General features: G+C 28.0%; 6 protein-coding genes across 10 annotated transcripts; 2 read left to right on the forward strand and 4 right to left on the reverse strand.

Moving 5' to 3' along the window:
• The first annotated feature begins 136 nt into the window (after nt 1-136).
• On the forward strand, nt 137-6,203 carry LOC126869403 (uncharacterized protein B0303.7). Of its 4 annotated transcripts, none has more exons than XM_050625882.1 (6): nt 137-532; nt 1,024-1,108; nt 1,312-1,438; nt 1,516-2,271; nt 2,340-2,603; nt 2,973-6,203. In XM_050625882.1, exons 1-6 carry the CDS (start codon nt 511-513, stop codon nt 3,108-3,110), a joined length of 1,392 nt encoding a protein of 463 aa, XP_050481839.1. In that variant the 5' UTR covers nt 137-510; the 3' UTR covers nt 3,111-6,203. The 4 variants fall into 4 exon arrangements, with proteins under 4 accessions (XP_050481839.1, XP_050481841.1, XP_050481840.1 ...); XM_050625884.1 differs by lacking the exon at nt 137-532 and adding an exon at nt 539-871; XM_050625883.1 differs by lacking the exon at nt 137-532 and adding an exon at nt 539-847.
• LOC126869404 (probable G-protein coupled receptor 139) lies at nt 5,184-9,190 on the reverse strand. The gene is made up of 8 exons (XM_050625886.1): nt 8,383-9,190; nt 8,094-8,250; nt 7,800-7,990; nt 7,485-7,657; nt 7,195-7,411; nt 6,951-7,133; nt 6,696-6,879; nt 5,184-6,591 (listed from the first exon to the last, which is right to left on the reverse strand). Exons 2-8 carry the CDS (start codon nt 8,192-8,194, stop codon nt 6,261-6,263), a joined length of 1,380 nt encoding a protein of 459 aa, XP_050481843.1. The 5' UTR covers nt 8,195-8,250; nt 8,383-9,190; the 3' UTR covers nt 5,184-6,260.
• A 2,483-nt stretch (nt 9,191-11,673) lies between these two features.
• On the reverse strand, nt 11,674-14,190 carry LOC126869409 (cysteine-rich hydrophobic domain-containing protein 2). The gene is made up of 4 exons (XM_050625898.1): nt 13,638-14,190; nt 13,086-13,296; nt 12,249-12,365; nt 11,674-11,925 (listed from the first exon to the last, which is right to left on the reverse strand). Exons 1-4 carry the CDS (start codon nt 13,754-13,756, stop codon nt 11,875-11,877), a joined length of 498 nt encoding a protein of 165 aa, XP_050481855.1. The 5' UTR covers nt 13,757-14,190; the 3' UTR covers nt 11,674-11,874.
• A 742-nt stretch (nt 14,191-14,932) lies between these two features.
• LOC126869399 (condensin complex subunit 2-like) lies at nt 14,933-18,016 on the reverse strand. The gene is made up of 2 exons (XM_050625875.1): nt 17,517-18,016; nt 14,933-17,256 (listed from the first exon to the last, which is right to left on the reverse strand). The coding sequence occupies exon 2, from the start codon at nt 17,250-17,252 to the stop codon at nt 15,162-15,164; it is 2,091 nt and encodes a 696-aa protein (XP_050481832.1). The 5' UTR covers nt 17,253-17,256; nt 17,517-18,016; the 3' UTR covers nt 14,933-15,161.
• Nucleotides 18,017-18,172: 156 nt separating this feature from the next.
• LOC126869405 (ubiquitin carboxyl-terminal hydrolase 46) lies at nt 18,173-21,923 on the forward strand. Of its 2 annotated transcripts, XM_050625887.1 has the most exons (8): nt 18,175-18,426; nt 18,789-18,869; nt 18,967-19,183; nt 19,626-19,706; nt 19,799-20,091; nt 20,160-20,297; nt 21,407-21,550; nt 21,643-21,923. In XM_050625887.1, exons 1-8 carry the CDS (start codon nt 18,424-18,426, stop codon nt 21,748-21,750), a joined length of 1,065 nt encoding a protein of 354 aa, XP_050481844.1. In that variant the 5' UTR covers nt 18,175-18,423; the 3' UTR covers nt 21,751-21,923. The 2 variants fall into 2 exon arrangements, with proteins under 2 accessions (XP_050481845.1, XP_050481844.1); XM_050625888.1 differs by lacking the exon at nt 19,626-19,706 and having other exon boundaries at nt 18,173-18,426.
• A 321-nt stretch (nt 21,924-22,244) lies between these two features.
• Nucleotides 22,245-23,294, reverse strand: LOC126869410 (60S ribosomal protein L21). The gene is made up of 2 exons (XM_050625900.1): nt 23,176-23,294; nt 22,245-22,770 (listed from the first exon to the last, which is right to left on the reverse strand). The coding sequence occupies exon 2, from the start codon at nt 22,753-22,755 to the stop codon at nt 22,276-22,278; it is 480 nt and encodes a 159-aa protein (XP_050481857.1). The 5' UTR covers nt 22,756-22,770; nt 23,176-23,294; the 3' UTR covers nt 22,245-22,275.
• Between the last annotated feature and the right edge of the window lie 253 nt (nt 23,295-23,547).

Here is a 23,547-nt window from a genome sequence, read left to right on the forward strand (position 1 = left end):
CAAATTACAGTAGTATAACCACTGTAATAAAATTAACGTACCTAGAAACTTTAAAATCTAGGGACATTAATGGTAATCTATAATCGTAATTTTGCAAATTTCAAATAAATGCTTGATACGTCATAAATTATTTGGTAATTGTTCTAATTCTAAAGCAGTCACATGCCTATACACATGAGAAACGATAAGCGTATAATTAAGGAACAGTTTCGTTGGTAGTTATAACATTTATAAGGAGAAACGGGTCCTTTTTAATTACAAAAATGAAACATTACTGGTATAATGATTCATTTTCTTTGGCAAGTGAAATCATTAAAAAATAACAAAATGAAACAGGAAGAAACAGTTGTTTATTTATTTTATTAACATTAAATCTTTAAACAAAATATTTCCAACGATATATAAATTATTCGCCTATAGGACTGTAGAAGTTAGTTGTTTAATCAATTTCTTTTAAACGTATTATCACATCGTAATATAAGATATAGTTGCAATCGTGTTGAATGAAAAATGGCTGCAAACGTAAAAACAGGTGAGTACTGTGTACGAACCTGCCGATAGTAATAACCATCACTCGAAGAAAATTAACTGATCTGTTTAATTGAAGAAAGCATATGTATATAATAAAATACAAATATAACTTTTTATCCATATGTTTGAAATTATAATTAAATTTCATTACTACGTCATGTTTTTCATTCGTACGTCAAATCCAATGTACACTACCATTCGTGAAATTTTTAATTATTATCGTGGCGCCTCTGAATTCATATCGCGTCAAAAGATATCTGACACTTGGTAGTGGGCGTATAATCGGAACGCAGAAGCTTCATTGTTGTCAATACGGGTATTGTTTTTCGTAAATTCCCCTGTATGTTCGTGCCTACGTATTTGCATTTGTGTGCATGAATGTATAGAAAAGAATCTATAGAATAAGTATCTGTTCGTGCATTGTATGCTGCAATACTAGATCTCAACGAACTTTTTTCCGAGGTATTGCTTCATTTCATGGTTTGCTTTCAGAAATGCGAATTCCTACACGTTCTGCCCCTCGTCCACCGATTAATCCAAATTCGACGGCACAAAGAAACATTATTTGGAATAGCACGTAAGTTCGATATTATGTGGTTTAATACAGATTCTTTATACTTTTTGCCATTTCCGTAGTAAATATTTTCGTTACACAAATGTAAGTATATTATATATGATGTAATGACTGGATTTCATGCAAGGCGCATGTTATAAGTTTATGTAGGATTTCAAACATTATCGAATTCACTACAAAATTTAATTATCTTTTGATATTCATAGAAACAATGTTTTTGGATCTTCGTTAATGCAACAACCTATTCAGAAGAAAAAGCCACCACCTCGGCCACCACCGCCAAAATTTAATCAAAATTATTCGCATACACAAAAGGAAAAGTCAAAAAAGCCAGTATGTAGACGTCTATTAAATTAACATTTTACAGTTAATAAACATTATCTAATGCTGTTTATATTGTATTCGAATAGGTAAGGCCTACAGAACTTTTGACTAATCTTTTCGGAAGAAAGAAAAGCGAACATTCAAGCATAACACAGTTAAATAGTCAAATACACAATACGATATTACAATCAGAAAACACAAATGGACCAATTTGTCTAATAGATTTTAGTCCACCTGGATCTCCAACATTTACGACTCGATCAAGTAGTGACGGTGTTAGCATTGATAGCTTTGGCAGTGATGGAAACTCAAATCCATCTGCATTTACAAGTAGTGGGAACACATCTCAAACAGAAAGTGCCTTTGAAGATGATTTTGATTTTTTTGGAATATCTAATAAAAAAGCATCACAAAATGATCCATGGAAAATTAATTCAATAACAGATCCATTTGGACCATTGGAAATAACTAATCATAATACGTTACAATCTGGAAAACATGTGGGGGATGCAAGCTTTTTTGCTTTTAATACAAATAACCAAGCATCTTTCAATCAAACATCTTTGAAAAGTACTCAATCAATGCCAACTATAATTCGCGCGAAACCACCCAAACCCCCAGCTCCAAAAGTTTTACAAACGAAAATACAGCAAAAGATTAACAACATCGAAATTGACTCAAGATGTTCAAACAAAATAGTGCCTTCTGCTAAACCAATGACATTAGATTTATCTAATTCATGGCAAAATGATTCTAAAGATAACCCTTCACCTCCGATGCCCACAATACCACCACCTGCACCACCTCTGGAATATTTAGCAGAAATAAATAACGATCTTTCAGTAAGTAATTATAATTCGCTCCATACTTATTGCTTTATCAAAATAAATAATTATTGTTCTATTTTTAGGTCAGCAATGAAGAACCTTACGGCATTGCTCTATATGATTTTCCATTAATACATGCGGACGATTTGCCTTTCAAGCAAGGTGATATAATATATTTAATTAAGAAAATTAATGAAGATTGGATGGAGGGTAGAGTAGGAAATCAACAAGGAATATTTCCTATTAATTTTATTGATATAAAAGTACCATTGCCTGGTGTCCCAGACAATATAGTTACCGCTATCTACCCTTTTAAAGGTGAAACATCAGAAGATTTAGTATTTGATGTAAGTTAGTTTGATGCAAAATTGACGATTATCATTTGCTCGCTTACACATCATTCTTATATTACATTACATTCTTAAATTAATATACATTATTATAATTAATATGATTAATACAAATTAATATAAATATTCTCTCAATACGCAGAAAAGAATAACGACGATCTATTTTCTCCTGCTATTTATTATCATTAAAAATTAATTATTTTGCTCATCTGCACTTTTTTTTTATCAAGGTTATTGTACCGCTGAAGTATGAAAAATCCCGTTATGTTTACTGATTACACATTGACTACACTTACATATTTCAATCTTACTGTATAATAGTTATCTTAATTTCATTTTATTTATATATCCATATATATGTTGTAGGAAGGAGAAAAAATTATAGTTTTATCGAGGATATCACAAGATTGGTTATATGGTGAGTGTAAAGATCGAAAAGGACAATTTCCGGTAAATTACGTAAATAGAATCCCATGCAATCTTCCTTTACACTTGGAAAATTAATGTTTCGCATGTTTTCTCGTATTATAAACGATTACATGTCAGTGATTTCTATATTACTAATTTTATTCTTACGAATATTTTTGTAATGGTATTTTCATGAAGCAGGGAATGAAAAATTTAGAATTTATTCAGTCATAGATACTAAATGGAGACTAAATTTGTAGAATTTCTATTTACAACAAGACTGAGTTATATGCAAGTATGCATTGCCTTGTGAAAGAGAAAGAAAGAATTTCAAGAACATATTTTTACTAGATTTTTAAATTGGATTTTTGAAAATGAAAGATTTACATTTTGAAGCTTTTTACCATCAAAAGGATAGAGTAATATTACTTTTCAATTTTTTCAAAAGTAACTAATTTTTACGTCACTAATATTTATAGATATGTCTTAAATATTATTTTCCCGAAGAAAATTAGTAATACAAATAAAACGTATTTTACCATCGTCAAAGTATTCAAATATCAAGCATTAATATTATTCTTTAATTGTGTAATATATATTTTTATACAGCATGACTCTTCTGCTAATTAAGTTAAAGACAATGCTGCCAATCGTACATCCAAGCGTGTACAATCGTTTATCATCTCATATATGTATATGTATAAGTACACATGATAGCCTCTTTCCTAAACAGAGGCGGTACCGATTCCTGGTAATGATGTTAACGTTAACGCTCTTCTGGTGTTATATACGTGTAGCGTCAATACATATACGTAATCTGTAATGACAAATGATAAGATAATATGTATATCTATGAAATGGTCAGCAATATTGTCTTTGGCTTAACTAGAGAGATCATCTCGTAAATTAAAATGCACTTAGTGCAAAAATATGAAAAAATGTATATATGAAACTTTGTAATAATTTCCTATTTCTTAACAGAAATTTCAATATAATTACGCACAAAGTTGAAATTGAGATATTTCAATATCAAATTTCAGCAAATCCTATTTGCCTTTATAATTTAAACTTTATTTAAGTTGTTATTACTTATGTAATAGAGAAAGTAACATTTCTATTATCAATATTTTTGAATAACATTTATTTGTAAATTTCTCTAACTGATTATTAAGTGTAGATAAATCCTAGATTTATTAATAAATTTAATAAGTTAATATATTTGTTTAATAAATAATAATTACAAATAAATATTTATACAATATGCAACATAATATAATTAACATGTAAAACGAATAATTATATTTTTTCATATGTACATAAAATATTTAAAACTTACTAGATTTAATGCAGGATTATAATTAAACCTGTAATGTTTCACTATTATTGTTTCAACAATTATTCTGTTTAACGTATCCTATATTATGTTAGAATGATCAAAATTACATATTAATTAGTAAATGTAATAAAAAGGTAACAACAATTTTTCTATTGATATACATGTGTATGTTAACTTCATACTTAAATATGTTACATATATCAAATTGTATTTTATAATATGTATTTAAATTATATTTCGATTTATGTTTAGTATATGAATATGCAATATCCATATACTACACATATACTGAGCATATATATAGAATCTGAGTATGTCAAATTTAAATTATTCATTATACTTAAATATCGCATATAGTAATGTAAATACTTAATTACACATTTATTACAATGAAACATATTTGCAAACCAAATTTGTGCATATTTTAGTAATTAAAAAAAGAAGATATATATTCTAAAACGTGTGTGCATATAAATAGATGTTCTTCAGTTGTAATATGTAGTAAATTATTTTAAAATTTTTGGAAATTTCGTAGAAGATTTCAATTGCAGTATTAGCAAGCAATAATTTTGTCAATTTTATAATTTATATTGGAGCCAGATATCCGAATTATAAAATAAATTTAAACAAACACAATTATAATAATTATAGTTTGTTATATCTTCATTCTTATGAACATAAAGTAGAAAATTCTAGTTTCTAAACTTATTTTAGCATATACAATGTGATATTCGGTTGCATTAGTAATTATTTTGGCTCTAGTTCTGAAAGAAATCAGTGGTCGATCGACATAAAATTTGGAAGGGATTGAGGGAGGGAAGGGGATGTAGATCTTATTTAAAAATTTTTATTTATTTATTTATATTTATTCGTTTCCGAAATATTGATAAAAAGACTTTCGATGCTATACATATATATAGCAACTGTTTTCGCTGTAGTAGTCGTCGTCGAATGTCGAGTGCTGATTGTCAAGTAGCTGATAACGCAACAGCTATATCGACCTCAGTATGTATACGGTGTCCTATCTAAAATCCGTTCGCTGTTTTTAGACTAAGTTACGTTTTAATCTTCGTGGTCGTAAAATGTCGGGTTAATATACCGTGTGTGTGCGTGTTTGCGTGTCGTGTGTGCACTACATAACCAGCGATCAACCTTAGTTATCAAACTATATATAAAGATATCCTGTCGCCTTACAGCGGCCGGCTAGTATTTGATTACTTAATCGGTTCAAAAAATAATTAAATAGAAAATAAAACATCCTTTGGACAACTGAAGCTACAATAACCTATTTTACGGGGGACACCGTATAGATACTGAAGTGATATCGCTATTGCATCATCGGCTATTTGACAATTGAGAATAGGTACCAGAGAACAACTATCAGCGAAGACGGTTGATTAATAATTAGCAACATCTATATAGACACCATTCAATATATAGTATCGGAAGCTTTTATTAATAACTCAAAAACTAATAAATAGCCACAGCTAAAATTTTAAATTTGGGATCCACCCCTCCCCTTCTCTCTCGCTCGTGCTCTCTCTCTCTCTCTCTCTCAAATTTCGTATCGATTGGTCATTGTGATCTCTTTTAGAAGAACATACATCATTTTTATCATGTGTGTAAAATAAATTATTTAATGTGATACATAATATTAATAATATGATATACTTTCTAGAAATATGTAATAGAAAATTCAAGTTTTGTAAATTATGAAAATATGTAATAAAATTAGTGAAAATATAAACAAGGAAAAATACTCCTACCAAAAGTGATATAAGTAAAGTGATAAAATTTGACATGAAATATATAACAGTGTACATATTCAATAAAAATATGTGGATATACAAACATTTTTGCAATGTTTAATGCTAACAGTCTTTATAAATTTGATTTATATATTCTTTACATTAAGTGTTTGCAATAGTGGTACTATTATTTTGCGCAGAAACACTTCCAGAGGTAGGATGTTCACCAAGCGTGATAGCTCTTATTAGTAATACGTTCGGAGACTGTGCGGGTTTTAAATGTGTAGGATATTTTGAACACAATATACATTTGTTGATATGTTTAGAAAAGATTGAAAAGATTACAATTTTATATCGTTTTAATGTCTGTATGACTATGTTTCTAAATTTTTCACCTGTCAGACAATATAAAAAGAAATTAATTGCAAAATTCCAATGATATATATGAAAGCATAAACCGCGGCACCACTTTAATAACATTTTTTCTTTTAACCTGAAAAATAATTAATAATTGTAAGATACAAAGTTATCAATTATATTAAACGCATACGCAATAACGAGCAAGCATATATTATACGCATATTCTAAAATCTATACCAGTGTATATATTCCGCTTTTCTTTTCATCTCAGTACCGGGAAATTTAATCAAAATGACATCCCAATAAAGTTCCAAAGTTTCAACTATACCAAGGGGTAATAGTAATACTAGATAAACAGTTGATACTACAAATAATATTCTAAAAGTATGATGTACTTTGTTTGTTTTATGTCTGAAATTTTCTAAGAAATAACGTCATGAAATGTATTCGTTTTTCTTTAATTACACAAATTTACTTAAATAATTTACTTACGAGTTAACTGACAGTGAATTTTTTCAGTTTTTTTCATGAGTATAATCAGTAAAATATTTCCAATAAATATAAAAAGTAAAGGTAACCAAGTTGATAATGCAATATAAAAATACATAGCACTACCCCATGGTTTTATTTTCTTTTGGCATGGTATAAATTCAAAAACACTGTCTGTTTCGTAGCCTGTAAATTAAGTGAAATACATTTCTGACATAACACATTGTACTGAAATTTGAATTTTTACCTCCTGAATACAATTTTGTTAATGATATTATAAAGCTGACACATATCAAAATAGTAATAGTTATTGTTCCCGAAGAATTGTTATAATGACCATATATTCCAAAAGGAAACATTATAGCAAATACTCGTGTCCATGTGAGAACTACAACTAGCCAAGTAGATGTAAATTGAAAGAATTCCATAGTAATAGAATTCAAACTGCATAGAAATCTACTAGCCTAAAAAAATGATAAACTTGAGTTTCTAATTATATGCGTAAGATATATGTAATTATCTAATATAATTGCTTACCATGAAAAGATTATTAACAAATATAAAATGTGACTTTGCAATACCTACAGCATAATTAAATACTAATGCTCCATTATCAGATAAGGCAAGTGCCTTTAAATAAAGTGACAAATTTGATTCACAAAGTATAGGTGTACTTAATATTACAAAAGAAATAGTATTTAACATTACACCTATGTGAAAAATAAATTATTTATTACAGTACAATAAATCATATTAACTTTATATATATATATATATATATATATATATATAAAGTTGCAAATTATCATATAATAGTAAGATGGAAAAATATTCTCTTTTTTTTTTACTCACCAAGCATTATAATAAATGGTGTTACGTAGCCAAGTAAAAAGCGTACAAATTTAACAAATGGTTGTAATGATAACCAGTAAAAACGGATTTCACAAGGCCATACAATTTCTAAATCGGATTGTGAAAAATTGTAGAGAAAATCCAAAGTTGTTATTGGTAATGGGCATGTTAAATTTCCTTTAATGTAAGAACTATATAACAAATATAAACATGTAGATGGAAACATACAATAATCTTTATTTATTAATTATATTTTTAATTAATTACATTTCACAATTTTTATAAAATTCTCACCTGACTTCATCTTTTACTGAAATTTCAGTAGACTCTATTGATTGTAGCAATACATTTAACATTAACATGGATTGCAGATTTATATTGGTAAGTGAAACCATTTGTATACATATACATGTACTTTATGAAGATACAACAAAATTTTATACTGTAATATCTAAAAATATATATTTTACATATTTTAATGATGAATATATATTACAAATAATATGTTGTTAAGTATTAATTGTGATAATTTAGTCCGTGAAAGCCTCAAAAAATATGTTTTTACTTAAAATTTATATACCACCTTCTGTCAAACACCTTTTCACTACCATGACTAATAATGATGTCTTACTTCTCATTAAGATCTGCAAAGGCACCTGTCGTCAATTATCATAACATAGAATTATTCTTAGCAAATATCATTTCAATGCAGATAACAGCTTATAAGACTTATATATGACTAGAAACAGACCTGCATTTTGTGTACACTTAAATACAGATCTACATATCCACTAATGAGAGTTTGTAAAATATATATGTATATATGTATACTTTTTTTAACTTTCTGACAAGTTCCTTTTTTAAACTATAGTCACAATAATATGATAAAATGGAAGAAATTAATATTATTATACATATAAGAAAAGGTTTCTTATACAGAAAATTAAATATTGTAAAATAATGTATTTGTTATAAAAAAAATAATAATATTTGAAAGAAAATTCCTTTAACAGAGCTAAAAAATATCTGATATACACTAAAAGAATTTTTACTTTTTTATCAACGAATTATTGATAAAGAATTTTTAATAAAGGTCTAAATAATAGTTTATTTTTTAAGTTGTAATTTTATTTATTAATTTAAGTTATAGGCAGTAGTTAAATGTAAAATTAATATAATGAAAAATTTAATACATATTGATATACAAAAGACAGAGTTAGTTAATGAGAATTTTTATTTTAATAATTAGATATATTTGTTGGGTAGTAATTATCATCATTTTATGGAAATATAATTTGCAATATATTTTCTGTATATAGTGTATACATATAGAATTCAGATAATCCACAACAGAAAGGCACATTAAAATTATAGTAGACTGATAGTAATTTTTGTAAAAACATTGAACACTATTTTTCTTTTGTTGTAATAGTAATAAATCATATATTTTATAAATCATATATATTATTCATAACAAGCTTTCTAACGTTTCTATGTATTCTATACTTCTTTGAAAACTTATTTCATTAGGTTCAATAAATAAAATTCTATTTGTTTTCAACAATTTTCTAAAAATTTCTTTATTACATTCTTATGAAACACACTTAATGTACTATGGTAAATACAACAAAGATGACATTACATTCCTAGAGACATTACTTTTAATCATTTGTTCTGCCTATCAAAAATATATCCCCTTCGTTTCATAAATTTTGTATCTTTGTATTATATAAATTGGCTTCATATCTGATATTCTTCTGTCTTTTTCACATCAATCCTTTCTATCGTCTATGATAATACCAATATGTAAATAAGTTCACCTATATTTCAAGGAATAATTTCTTTTTAACAATAATGTTTTTCTTCATGTACTAGTAAATTCGTCAAATCCAATGTACTTTTCAAAACAATTTTATTATTTTTTCATTATGGAATTCTCCTCCTTAAAATTATTAATTATTTATAGCATTTTACCTTTTAAATATGTAAGTTTCATAACATATTTACAATCACATATGTAAATATATGCAATACAATTTATCTACAAAAAAGTACAACTCAAGAAATTAACTATGCATTCCACTTATATGTGTTTGTGTGAAGAAAATAAAAATGCAGTTTTTAATTTCCATTGAGTTATTAAATACAGTAACATCAATTAATGAAAAAATAAATCTATATCTCTTTATTTGTAAACAATTTTTCAATGTTTTGTTTATCAAAACACAGATTTTAGAACATTTAAGTTCATATACTTACAAACATTAAGAAATACTTGCACTATCCAAATAAAAAAGGGGAAAGAGGGAGTAAAACGAATGAATAAGCATTGATAATTACAAACATATAAATTACTAATGTACAGTGTAAAAGCATGTTGACTGTTACAGTTATCAATTCTGCACAATTCTACATTAATTATATTTTTTAAACACACAAAACATCAAGGATATTTACATTCATGGTTCCATTGCACAGTACATCTCAAGTGAAGTATCAACAATTTACATAACTCACATAATTTGGAATGGAATAATATTGTTAACTAATACAGCTTCTACTGTTTCATAATATTCAATGAAATAATCATTATATTTATTTATTAGTAAGTCAAAAATTATGTTCCCAAACTGGTGTTCACATGAATTATTGTACAGATACTAAATTACTGTTATAATGTGAAGCATCATAATTGATAATTTTGCAAATTAAGTACATCCCTTAGAAAGATATTTATTGTGTTTATTAAGCTAGAAACTCAGATGTATGTGATTTTTGAGACATATGTAGGATATATGTTTAAGTTGAAAACTAGTCTTGTATTCTCAATCACAGCCACTGAATAGAAAGAAAAATACTTCTAATGCTTTCCAAATTTCTAACATATGTCCTATCCATTTTTCTACAATTTTTCTATACTTCATTATATCTATATCCAGAGCTTATTTTTATTTCTTATGTATCAACGAAAATTTTCGCTTATAAAATAGAGTTTCTATATAGAGAAGTGCCTGTACAGAACCATATAATGTGATATACAATATTACAGAACAAAAACATTCATTAAAATTTTAAGTAAACAATGTAATGATTGATAATTGAATGAATTTTAATACTGTACAGTGATTGTATTTTTATTTTTTCAAAACCAGTCATTCTCTGTAAAACTGGCTATGAATAATCAAAAAAATTAATTCTTCCTTTTTTTCTAATGCAAAATAGTTTATCCCACGTTATACGTAAAAAGACTTATATTTCGATTGAAGGTAATATCATCATCTCTTGATAGCAACAATATGTTTACCATCTTAAATTATATTAAATTCATGTCAAAAAGTAAAACAGACACATATTTGTATGTATCGTATTCTCTAATATCACCTTGGTAAGAAATCAACCTATAGACAAAACAAGTTTTTATATTGTATACATTAATATGTACAAACGAGTATTTGTATTTTGTATTTTTTAATAGTATAAGGGCTATGTGATAGTTATTTCTCACCCTTGAATCACAAATACTTTGTAAACTATTCGTTGTACTATATCAGATTAATTTCTTACCTGAAAGCTTAATATCTAATTGAAATGTAGGTTTTAAAAAATTATTAACAAGATAACAAAAATTGTTCAAAATAGTTACGTTTTAATGACTAGTAAACTAGATATCAAGCAGTGCTTTTAAAATACGTTTATAATCCCATTTGTAATTTTTTCTGTGCAAACTGATAAATATTTGCTAATATTCTTTTTCACTAAATAACTGAAAATCAAAAGCAGATCGATCTCTTTTTATAAAAGATGAGTACATAAATTGTTGTGATTTTGTACCTGTTAAGATAGATGTTAGGGAATAAGACTAATATATCATAACTGATCCGCATTCATATCTCAGTATTGTACTGTGCAATCCTACATATAATATTTACAAAAATAAGCATCCCACAAGTGCCTTCTGTAATGACACTTAATTTCTCTTATTTTACAATTAAGCCAGAAGCTGTTGGCTTTTTACATCTTAGAGTTGCACTAATTTATTATGTGCATAAGTCATACAAGTATCCAGATCTTTTCTTTAGTCAGGTTTATATATGGGTATCTTTGGAATAAATTCAATTAAAAGAACCTGAAATATAGAAGGTGAAAACAAATAAGTGTGTGTTTATACATAAATATTGGATTTATGCTTAAGACTAGTTCAGACGATGATGTAACTAAAAGTACAAGCTTGTTTATACTAATAAGCTTTCAACTATTCACATAATCAAAAAAGTAAATTTGTGTGTATATGTGTCCTTCCTTAAGAAATAGATAATATAATAATAGATTTGATCTCTATGAATTTAAATAGAGAAACTAATTGTAATACAAATTAAATAATTAAGATTAAATCTTAAAACAAGAAATATAAAAATATAACAATTTTAATTTATCTTTATGTTTACTTACATATTCCATCATGGATGAAGTGTCACATCTTTGTTTTGCTAATCTCCAATGTAATCCAAGTGTGTGATATAGTCTACTATTCTCCCACTCTAATAATTTATTTAAAGAATGTTGTGTCTATAAATAGTAAGATAAAAATTGTTTATATTATTATATATATATATTACATATCTCATTTTATATTTCATATATTGGTTAATTTACAGAAAAGGGGTCTCAGCATCTACTTTAATAGGATTTGCTTTAATTTAATTAATTTAAAAAGACTGAGAATTTGAGTCCAGATCATTTCCAAAAAAAATAAAACCATCCAAAAAAGAAAAATTGAGAAAAAATTTAAAAAAATGTAATAGTTCTTATAAATACATATTGCATTTTTAAAATAAATTTTTATTAAGGTGTGTGTGTGTGGGGGGGGGGGGCTTTTCACTCAAATGTTCATTGCAATGGTTCATATAGGTATATTAGTTTAGACTAGATAAATCTTTAGCTAGTGTAAGTTAGCCAACATTGCCCTTATGATAGTAATTTATCCATGATGCCATCTTTAAGCGATCTATATAAATTTCTCTCTTTTAGCAACAACACTTCAAGTTTTTCTCTATTTTTCTTCACTTCTGAACATTTTTTATCTTTTTGAAGGTGATCTGAGTCCAACTTCCAATTGTTTATAGACATAAACAAAGCAATTAAAACATATCCCATAAAACAGTCCCACAAAAATCGATTATAAGGCCTTTTTTCTACAAGCGCCCTCATATGTTTTATTACAGAATTTCATCATAGATAGAAACTTACACAAAACAAGTATATTTTTTACAAAGATTAAATATTTACCCTTTTACTCAAACAAATAACAGGCCAAAGAGAACATCCTAATGTACAACAACAACAAACGCAACCACAAAATAACCACTTAACATTAACCGGTAATGTTTTTTTCAGTACACTGTTTATTCTCATAATAGTTGCTTTAAATTCTTCTGGAGCAATACGAGATACCAAGCCATTTGGAAATTCTGAATCAAAACGATTACTAAGTCCAAATCTAAAATAAATATTTATAATTTTAGTATATTAATTCACTTATAAGTAATTTACACAAGTTATACGACACAAAAAATTATTCCGCTTGAGCTCTTTGTTATAAAAATAAGATTACAGGAAAATCATAAAAAACAAATTTTATTGAATTTTATGTCCTGCAATCATGTCTTACATTATATATTTTTAATTGTATTATTTTTAATACAAAAGTAGGATTGTCGTAAATACAGATAAAATCACACTCAGTACAAAAATAGTTCACAGCTTTGATTTCTTTGTTCTTGAAATGAAATACTGAGTTTATGCATGTAAAGATATAAAGGATAACAGAAATTTGCTTACACAGTCATATTGCCAGCTCCGCGAATAACTATAGGATCTGGCACCATTTTCACGTACTGTTCCTCCAAATTTTGTTCATTTTCTTCTTCTTCTTCATAAATTGCATCGAAATCTGCCATTGTGCAATATTTAATGGTTCCCGCTCTATGAGCAACACGACTATATCGTCAAGACAGAACGACGTCTATTCTATTGAAATGCAGCTCTTCTTCATGTATATTTAACACGGAATTGCAACGCATACACGTTGACTTTAAGTGTTCTGCGTAAACATTTTCACGGTTAGGAGTAATAGGCCAAGCAGCAAGCTTTCAGTTGAAAGTTATTTACAATAACATTCACAACACAAGACAACGCGCACTGCAGATACCCACAGCGGCCACAGCTCATCAATTTTTCATTCAATGCGATTTCAGGTTTGCCAACATTATAATCTAGAAATGAATTAATATCGCAGGCTTCTATTAGTAGATTAGGTAAACGACATTCATATACTGAAGCCTAGGGAAAACCGTCCGAAAATTAAGTCGTGTCTAGTTAAAGAAAAAATCAACATGGAAGGTCAACAAAGTCCGCATTCTTGCGAGATAGACAGAGATGAGTAGAGTATCTCTATCTCTGTCTAAAACATAGCATATCACGCATGCACATAGGAAAACCTCGCATGTTGATTTTTCACCAGTCACGACTCAATTTTGTGACAGTTTCCCCTAGCGAATGTTGAGACTTGCTTATTTGATCGTAATTCTATTCATGGAAATAGAAATCTGCTATTAATCATATTCAATCAATCCGATTCATCCAAAGTACTCAATAGAAGATACTTTTCGAAATTTTACGTATTTGGTATCATTTTTAGATGCAATAGTCTTAAAGTAATTCCAAACCAATATTGTATCAAATCAAAACCTGTTTAATACTTCACAAAAAATCGATACCAGTTTGAATTTCACGAAGCCATCGAGTATCGATAACCGTTTGACATCGTATGAACGTACCAGTACTCGTTTGATGCTTCACAAATATTGGGTTGGCACCCGTTTGATATCTTAATAGCAATATACAGATCTGTTTATATGACCGTGAACTGAACTCGTTGGACAATTTATAATACGTATCTAATAGATGGTATTGCAGGAATTTTGCATGCACTATTAAAATTTAAATACATGCTGTTTTATAAACCTCATTCTTTACATATAATCTTTTTTACCTTTAACATTACTTTTTTAATATTGTCACTCAATAGAAGAATTTCGGAGAATATTAATATAAAATTGAAAATAATCAAGTACTAGGCTTGTTGAAAATATAATAAATTTATTGCGCATTATGACAATATTGTATTAATATAAAACTTAATCAACATTTAACACACACATATCTATTTTATTCAGAGCAAGATATTATTTAATTGTTAATTACATAATCTTCTCAATTTATATTCAATTCTTATTTTATATCATTTTTTTATAATCTCGTAATTATAAATATTATAATTTTTTTAGTTTTATATAAATATATTTATCCTTGCTCTATAATAAGATCTGTCATGTCATATGAAGAATTTATTTTTAATGTTTTTTCATTTGCTAAATGCAATAAAGATACAAACGAAATTGGAAAGCTTAAAGCTTCGATATTAGTTTTAGTTAATATATCTGGCAATACTTTATAAATATCACTAAAATATTTACTACTATTCATTTTGTTACCTCTATCTTGTTGCATCGTTTTTCTACTCTCTGTTTCTTGTACATCCTTCTCTGTATTATCTTTTAAACATTTCCAAATAGCATATTTTAATTGTCTCATGTCAACTTTTTTGGGACGTACACAATAAGCAATAGACAACTTATTTGTGAGTTTTGGTATAGCAACTAGATTGTCTCCAGTAAAAGGCATTTGTATTCCAAATATACCCTCATTTTCATATTGTATATCATTATCAACTGTATCATTTTCTTTATTTTGTTCATATTCCTCATTATGGTTGTTAGAACAATGGCTTGATATATCATTTGCATTTATATAATTATAATTTTCTATGTTATTAGATAAAGTAGTAACATTCATATTATTTGCATTTCTTGAATTTTTAAGTGTTGTTGTATGAAGATATAATTTACTAGCTTGTACAATATCATAATGTTTATCTGGAGGTAATGTTAATATTTCTTCATTCCATTCTATTTTAACAGTTCTAGTATGCAGTTTAGTTAACTGACTTGGTAAAAATTTAGTATTCATGTTTTCTATCGTTTTATCATCATAACACAGCTCCATTTCCTTATTTTTCTTCTTTGCTTGTGCTTGACGACATAGATTCTCAAAATTATTACTAAATAAAGTTTTTTTAAAATTAGTTGCTTTCCAGTGAGATGGGCCAGCCCAATGTATATTTAAGCTTTTTTGAATAAAGGAATATTCTGAAACTTTTGATGATACTGTATTAGTTAAAACTTTACAAAAATCCACAATATTTTCTACCTGATTAGGTATAATAGCACATCTATCTACATTTTCTTCTTCTGTCACTTCAATATCAAAATAATTCATACCAGTAGATACATGTTCATTGTCATGTACTGAGTTATCATCAAGATCAAATTGAAATTTGCTCCCATTATTTTCTTCTGCAATTACCTCATTTGGTTCATCTATTGTCCAACTAAGAAAATCAAAATAGAATAAAGGAGCACCAATTTGCATGTCTGAAAGATCTCTTATTTCTGGAATATCACACCCTGTATATTTATGTTGCAAGTCTTTGCTATTTACTGTATCTATTAAAATATCATTATAAGGATGTAGATAAAATTTGGAATTTGCATGGTTTGGCAACATCACTTGATACAACATATCTGTGGTTTGTAAATCTGCTTCCATAGTTATTAAAGAAGGTTTCTCAGTTTCAACATTCGTTTTTAAAGCTTCTACAGTGGCAAATATTGTTTGTTTATTTTTCTTCTTCTTTCTCTTTTCTTGCTTTCGTTTATCTTGGCTATTCTCTGTTGCTTCTTGACAATCCATTTCTTCCATATTATTTTGATTTTTACTGTCTTTGTCTTGTTTTTCCAGTCCATCAATCATTTTGAGTATATCCATATGTACACCATCAACACGATATCCATAGATTTTAGTACTTACATCCAAAGATGTACTAGCTACTTGCAAATTAGACATGTTGGCATCTTTTTTCTTAATCATATATGTCATAAAATCAATCATTTCTAAGCTAAATGCATTTTTGGTGTTAATTTTATTCTCTGTACCAAGTTTTATACACTGTGATATACGTTCTGCCATTTGAGAAGCTGGCATATTCACTAGAAAACCAAGTCCCAAAGAACGTCTTCTATCATTTAAACTTGTAGAAATGGATGATACAGTATCAGTAATTTCTCGGCGACGAGCCAAACGTTCTGCTTCATCATCATTTTCTGATAAAGCAAAACTGTTTATTTTTTGAGGAATTACAGACTTCCGTCGCAATGGAGAAGAAGAAGATGGAGAGGAATGTATAGTAGAATCCATTAATACATTTATACCCTTACAAGCTGTCATCCTGCTGCTTGGAATTTTATGAATATTAAGCTGTACTTCTTTATCCATATTCCTACAATAAATATAGAAAAATGTATATAAAATAACTCCTTTTAATATTTATATATTTTTTTATATGAATTGTGATGTTTTACTTAAAAATGTAACTTTAAAATAATTTATAAAAAATGGATTGAATTATGTAAGTAAATGAATCAAAATTATATACAATTATCAATTTTCCAAACTTTTAAAAATACATGAATATTCCTTAAATATTCAAATGATTTATAAGATCATATAATAAAAAGAACATGTTTGTTCATATATTACCTGTGACATTCTACAATGATTATAAAAATAGAAATATGTATATTGTCAATAACATTTTTCCTTCATAATTATACATTGAATAATAATGAAATTAAGACATGTTTAAAAAAACATGTATTTTGAAAATTATAAACAAAACAGCTCGATGAAGACCATCACACAAATTAATAACGTTTTATTTTATTCTTTTTTCTATCTAATGTTCAATTACGTTTCAAAAGCTTAATTAGTAATACAATTACGTTCGACATATGTATAACATCAACGCTCTACTTTCTTCAAGTTGATGCTAATAGTTACATGAAATGAGCTCATACTTCATAATATATCTGAAAACACACAATATTTCTATGTGTATCATTTAAATACAATATACGTATACAAAATACAATATATCATAAAAATATATTGAGCTGTTATTTCTCGAAAATTCTAAAAAAATTGGCGCGAAATAACTGCAAAAGTAGCGATCATAAAACCACGGATATCAAATTCAGAAGATTTTATCATGAAGTAATTGTTTGTAGAGTGCCGAATAACCGAATATATTTCCTATGTAGAGACATCTTTCGTTGAAAAACCGCTTTCAGGAATCAACATCAATACCTTTTTTAATGCTTTTGAGCACACATCAATAACTTCTGATAATTTCGTGAAAACTAATAATTTAATCGAGACTCGAGACAAGTACCGTTCAGAGTATATATTAATGAAAACGTCGAAGAACACACGTGAACATATATAAGAAATATTGTTGTTTTCATTTCTATCGTAAAAAAACGTGGACAACTATGCAATTATAATAATTTAAACAATAAATTTGTAAATTAGAATACCATGGAGGTTCCGTCATCAAAATCCATGCTGTTTGCTTGTCAGTGGTCAGTAACAGTTATTAAATCATAAAATGGTAAGTTGAAATGAATTTTATAATCAATAAATATATTTAATAACTTTGTGTCATTGTGTGACATCAATATGAATACCATCAGTTATACTCAATCTATATTTGTTTTAAATTGTCATACACTATATCTTTTTTAAATGAATTTCATAATAAAATAAGAAATAACTTGTAATTATACAAAATTAGGAATTTATTTCTAAAATCATGATAGGATTTAAAGAAATTTCATCAGAGCTTATTTATATGCCAGTGTTATAAATTATATTATGTATATGTATATGTTAATTATAAAACATTTGTTTGCAAATTTCTATTATCGCTATCACTTCTTTATGATTATGTATTATATATTATAATTATTATAGGGTACAAATATATCACAATTGGAGAAAGATATTGGCTCTGATCAATTTCCTCCTAATGAACATTATTTTGGTCTAGTTAATGTAAGTATAATAAATTGTAGAAATATTTAAAAATTATAAAATTGCTTTTTTATTCTCTGTATTAAAATTATTAATACTAATATTTATATTATTATAGTTTGGAAATACCTGTTATAGTAATTCTGTACTACAAGCTTTATATTTTTGTCGACCATTTAGAGAAAAAGTTCTAGAATACAAAGCTAGAAATAAGAGAACCAAGGAAACATTATTAACATGTTTAGCAGATTTGTTCTACAGTATTGCAACTCAAAAAAAGAAAGTTGGATCTATTGCTCCAAAAAAATTTATTGCCAGATTGAGAAAAGAGAAAGGTTAATATGAAGACATATTTCTAATATAAAAATTGATTTTGTAATTATAATGATATACAGGATGGTTGGTAACTGGTGGTACAAGCGGAAAGGGGGTGATTCTACACGAAAAAAGAAGTCGAAAATATAGAATAAAAATTTTTTTCTTTTAATCTTTCTTTTTTTCTTTTTTTTAAATTTTTTCATCGAGACAACGATCTACAGTGAGATCCGTTATAAGGTACCGCACGCGTACCGAGCGAAAATTCAAAGTCGATTTTCTCGAAAACAAAGCCTCGAACGAAAAATTTTTATTCTATATTTTCGACTTCTTTTTTCGCGTAGAATCACCCCCTTTCCGCTTCTACCACCAGTTACCAACCACCCTGTATTCTATAAAATATTTAAGTATTTAAAATGTTTATGCATGCTACTTATAATGTATGTATATAATTTTTTACAGAGGAATTTGATAATTATATGCAGCAGGATGCACATGAATTTTTAAATTTTTTGATAAATCACATAAATGAAATTATTTTAGGTATGCAAATTTCTTTGCATATGTACATGCATACGTACATGTATATAATAGCAGATCCTTACAATATTAATTTTATGTGTCTAATATTCCAGCGGAGAGAAGTCAAAGCAAACCAACAGGAGGAAAATGTGGTGCAGGTGACGCTGGTTCACCACCAGAGCCTACATGGGTTCATGAAATATTTCAAGGAATTTTGACATCAGAAACACGCTGCCTTAATTGTGAGACTGTATCTAGCAAAGATGAGGATTTTTTTGATTTACAAGTTGATGTAGACCAAAATACTTCAATCACACACTGCCTCAGATGTTTCTCAAATACTGAGACACTTTGTAGCGACAACAAATTCAAATGTGATCACTGTAGTAGTTATCAAGAAGCTCAGGTATTTGGAGAAAAGTTTTACAATTAATAAAATTTAGGAAGGAATTTAACAATACTCCTTTATTCTAGAAACGGATGAGGGTTAAAAAATTACCAATGATACTAGCATTGCATCTAAAGAGATTTAAATATGTGGAGCAATATAATCGTCACATAAAAGTTTCTCACAGGGTAGTTTTTCCTCTAGAGCTCCGGCTCTTTAATACGGTAAGTAGTTTGCAATTGTTATATATTTGTCGGAGATGAAAGGACATTGAAGCCTCCCCTTTGGAATTTCGGTATAATCCCCTAACACCGTAATCTAGATTCTATCATAGGCGTAATTAAACAATTATCGTCTTTCGATCCGATTGAATTTGTTTGAAATTTGTGATAGTGAGCTTGGGCTCAAGGCGACAGCCAGTCGCCGAACGTAGCCGCGGTCACGGGATGAACGCTTTGTCTAACAAAGGTACAAAGTAATTCTATAGCTCTCCTTAAAAGAAATATTTGTAGCGGCACGCGACAGTAAACATTCCAACAGTTTCTGTCCCATGGCTTGCCACATGCAGATCCTATTCTTCAGGTATGATGTTTACCAGATGCCGACGCGTCTCCGCAGTACGTAATCGGCTAACCCAAGGGCCGTTATAAACACTAAAATCTAGTTACCTAAAATCCTTCAAACAGATAAACAGTCTTTGTCCCAGTTACGGGAAGACAGGAAAGACCTATTTTTCCACGAACGACGTCTCCCACTAGCAACCTTCCCTCGAGGGCGGCTAGCATCTTTTTGTAACCACCGATATGGAGATTGAACAATTAGCAGCAACGCCAATTTCCCTCGCCTTCTGAACGAAGGCTATCCTCGACGAATCCGATGATCTCGTGTCCTTAGACGCACCCCATCATAGTTTTCCTCCGCAGCATCATCGCGACGGAAAGTCATTCTCTCGTGAGGTCGTATTAGCGAGTTACTTTGTGTCTGTACGCTCGGTGGATATTCCACGTTTTAACAAAGAGTTCGACTTAGATATTGTGAGTATGTTCATCTATCATCCCGTTGACCACGGATTCGTTATTGAACCTAAAATCATTGTCACTAGTTCCTCGAGTATCTAATTACCACGGTTACTTGTCCAATTCTATAATAATCGTATTTGCACTAGTCAATGTCTTCGACATTGATTACTATTGCCTAACGACATCGTGTAGTCCGAACGAAGATTCGTTTCACGCCCCTAACTCTAATTCTAATGTAAACCCGACATATTTGATTGTTTATTTTAACCTTCTAACATTCTAATCTATATTTTTATGCATATAATAATTTATAGAGTGATGATGCAGTGAATCCGGATCGATTATATGATTTGGTCGCAGTTGTGATACATTGTGGCAGTGGGCCTAACCGAGGACACTATATTTCAATAGTAAAAAGCCATGGGTTCTGGTTACTTTTTGATGATGATATGGTTGATGTAAGTCTTATAATTTACATTATAAGTATTTACATTACGTAAGAATTATTTATCTTTATATAAATATTTATATTACTAAATTTTCATTTTAGAAAATTGATGCATCTACAATAGAAGACTTTTACGGACTTACATCAGATATTCAGAAAAGCTCTGAAACTGGCTATATCCTATTCTACCAATCAATAGATTGTAATTAGAACTTACTACAAATATATAGTGATTAAATTAAACAAATTCTATACGATAATTTCGTATTTTATGGAAGTACAATGTATAAAATTAAAAATATTATATGTTAGATTATTTATAAATTAAAATATGTATAGAATCAGTTATATCTTGTTTGTAAAATATATAAAAAACGATTAGCTTCCTGGGCTACCATAATAATTAATGTAACACTCTAAGAAAATTGTTTTCTTTGTAGATACAAAACAACTCATTCTCAGAAGAATTATGTATTTTAATTGTGATGAAAAAAATACTAGTCCATAAAATATTTTGTTTCAGTTAAAGATAACGATAAATTCTATACGCATGTAAAAATATATTACTGAAAATAAAATCATTGTTAACAAAAATTGCATTCTATTTTTATACATGTAGATTAATATAAAGTTTTCATTGCAAGTATTATATTTAAAACTATATTTAAAATATACATGGGGAATAAATACATATACAAATGATACTGATTTTTTCAAAAGCTGTTTATTTCAATTTTAAGCAATAAATTCATATGGAATAGGGGCAAGTGAAATTGGATTTTCACGTCCTGATACAATGTGTCCAGGCCTAGGTTCAGCAGGCTGTCTTTTTAGCTTTACTTTTATGTTCTTCTCCTTCGCTAGTTCCTTAAGTTTTTCGTTATCCTTTACACGTTGCAAGAAGTCTTCTCTACATTTAGAATGAGTTAAATGTTCAATACGAACATTAATTCTTTTGGCAATAATTCGTCCACGGACTCTCTTATTGACAATAACACCAAGAGCATGAGGAGTAACATTGAATACACGTCCAGTTTTCCCATGATAAACTTTATAAGGCATTCCCTTTTGAACAGCTCCATTGCCTTTGATATCAACTATGTCGCCCACTTTGTACACTTTCATATATGTGGACAATGGAATCGTTCCATGTTTGCGAAACTTTCGGGAGAATAAATCCCTCGTTCCTCTGCGATATCCCTTTGAATTTGTCATATCAACTGATTCTGCCTATAACATATGTATTTGTATTAAATCTTTTGCAATAATTGAACACAGCCACAAAAGTATCATTAATTAAAATTGGTTATGTTAACTAAATGATTAGAATATTTTTTTATATAAATTTATATAGCAACATAGATGATCAAAATATTAAATTTTAATAAATAAAATGATGAAATATAGAATTTTTATCAAAATTTAAAACAAAATTTATTAACATATGCACGAATACAGTCACGTGCACTTTCTTAGAAAAACAATTCAGAATGAAATTCAGCTTTTCTTTCATGCAGATAAAAGTTAAACATAGCGAACAAAATTTTAAGAAATTTTATAATTATAAAAAATGAAACATAAAGCAAATATCGTAAAAGCTTTTTAAAATTTTTCATAAATATTGTCTTAACTTACAAAAGACTAGCGTAACCATCCACGTTCTTCGAAAAAAGAATTTAAGATAGGTATTCTTATACTTATTATTATTGCAGAAGAATCGATAATAATCGATACATAGTCGACTTCGATATTTAGTTATATGAAGTTCGTTCATTATACTTATTATTATAATAATAACAAATTGATATAATGAAGTTTTATTCATTAATTCTCCACTAATTTAACTTAAAAATAAATTTCAAGATTAACACATTTGATACAATTTTTTAGACAAAATGAACCATATACATATAATAATTACGCTGAATGAAATAAACTTTATAATAATAATAAATAACTTCGAGTATAATTTTAGAGGCGTTTATAGCAATTTATAAATTAGAGATT

This window comes from Bombus huntii, chromosome 9, assembly GCF_024542735.1.
Source record: "Bombus huntii isolate Logan2020A chromosome 9, iyBomHunt1.1, whole genome shotgun sequence".
NCBI classification, from domain to species: Eukaryota; Metazoa; Arthropoda; class Insecta; order Hymenoptera; family Apidae; genus Bombus; species Bombus huntii.

Coding starts and splice junctions, on each gene's coding strand:
- LOC126869403 (XM_050625882.1), top strand. CDS start 511: ATGGCTGCAAACGTAAAAACAG. Junction 533..1,023: donor GGCTGCAAACGTAAAAACAG/GTGAGTACTGTG, acceptor GTTTGCTTTCAG/AAATGCGAATTCCTACACGT. Junction 2,604..2,972: donor CAGAAGATTTAGTATTTGAT/GTAAGTTAGTTT, acceptor TATATGTTGTAG/GAAGGAGAAAAAATTATAGT.
- LOC126869404 (XM_050625886.1), bottom strand. CDS start 8,194: ATGGTTTCACTTACCAATATAAATCTGCAATCCATGTTAATGTTAAAT. Junction 7,412..7,484: donor TTGTTAATAATCTTTTCATG/GTAAGCAATTAT, acceptor TCATTTTTTTAG/GCTAGTAGATTTCTATGCAG. Junction 7,134..7,194: donor AACAAAATTGTATTCAGGAG/GTAAAAATTCAA, acceptor CTTAATTTACAG/GCTACGAAACAGACAGTGTT.
- LOC126869409 (XM_050625898.1), bottom strand. CDS start 13,756: ATGGCAGATTTCGATGCAATTTATGAAGAAGAAGAAGAAAATGAACAA. Junction 13,297..13,637: donor GGAGCTGGCAATATGACTGT/GTAAGCAAATTT, acceptor TATTTATTTTAG/ATTTGGACTTAGTAATCGTT. Junction 11,926..12,248: donor CTTCATCCATGATGGAATAT/GTAAGTAAACAT, acceptor TCTATATTTCAG/GTTCTTTTAATTGAATTTAT.
- LOC126869399 (XM_050625875.1), bottom strand. CDS start 17,252: ATGGATAAAGAAGTACAGCTTAATATTCATAAAATTCCAAGCAGCAGG.
- LOC126869405 (XM_050625887.1), top strand. Junction 19,184..19,625: donor CAGATTGAGAAAAGAGAAAG/GTTAATATGAAG, acceptor AATTTTTTACAG/AGGAATTTGATAATTATATG. Junction 21,551..21,642: donor TTGATGATGATATGGTTGAT/GTAAGTCTTATA, acceptor TTTTCATTTTAG/AAAATTGATGCATCTACAAT.
- LOC126869410 (XM_050625900.1), bottom strand. CDS start 22,755: ATGACAAATTCAAAGGGATATCGCAGAGGAACGAGGGATTTATTCTCC.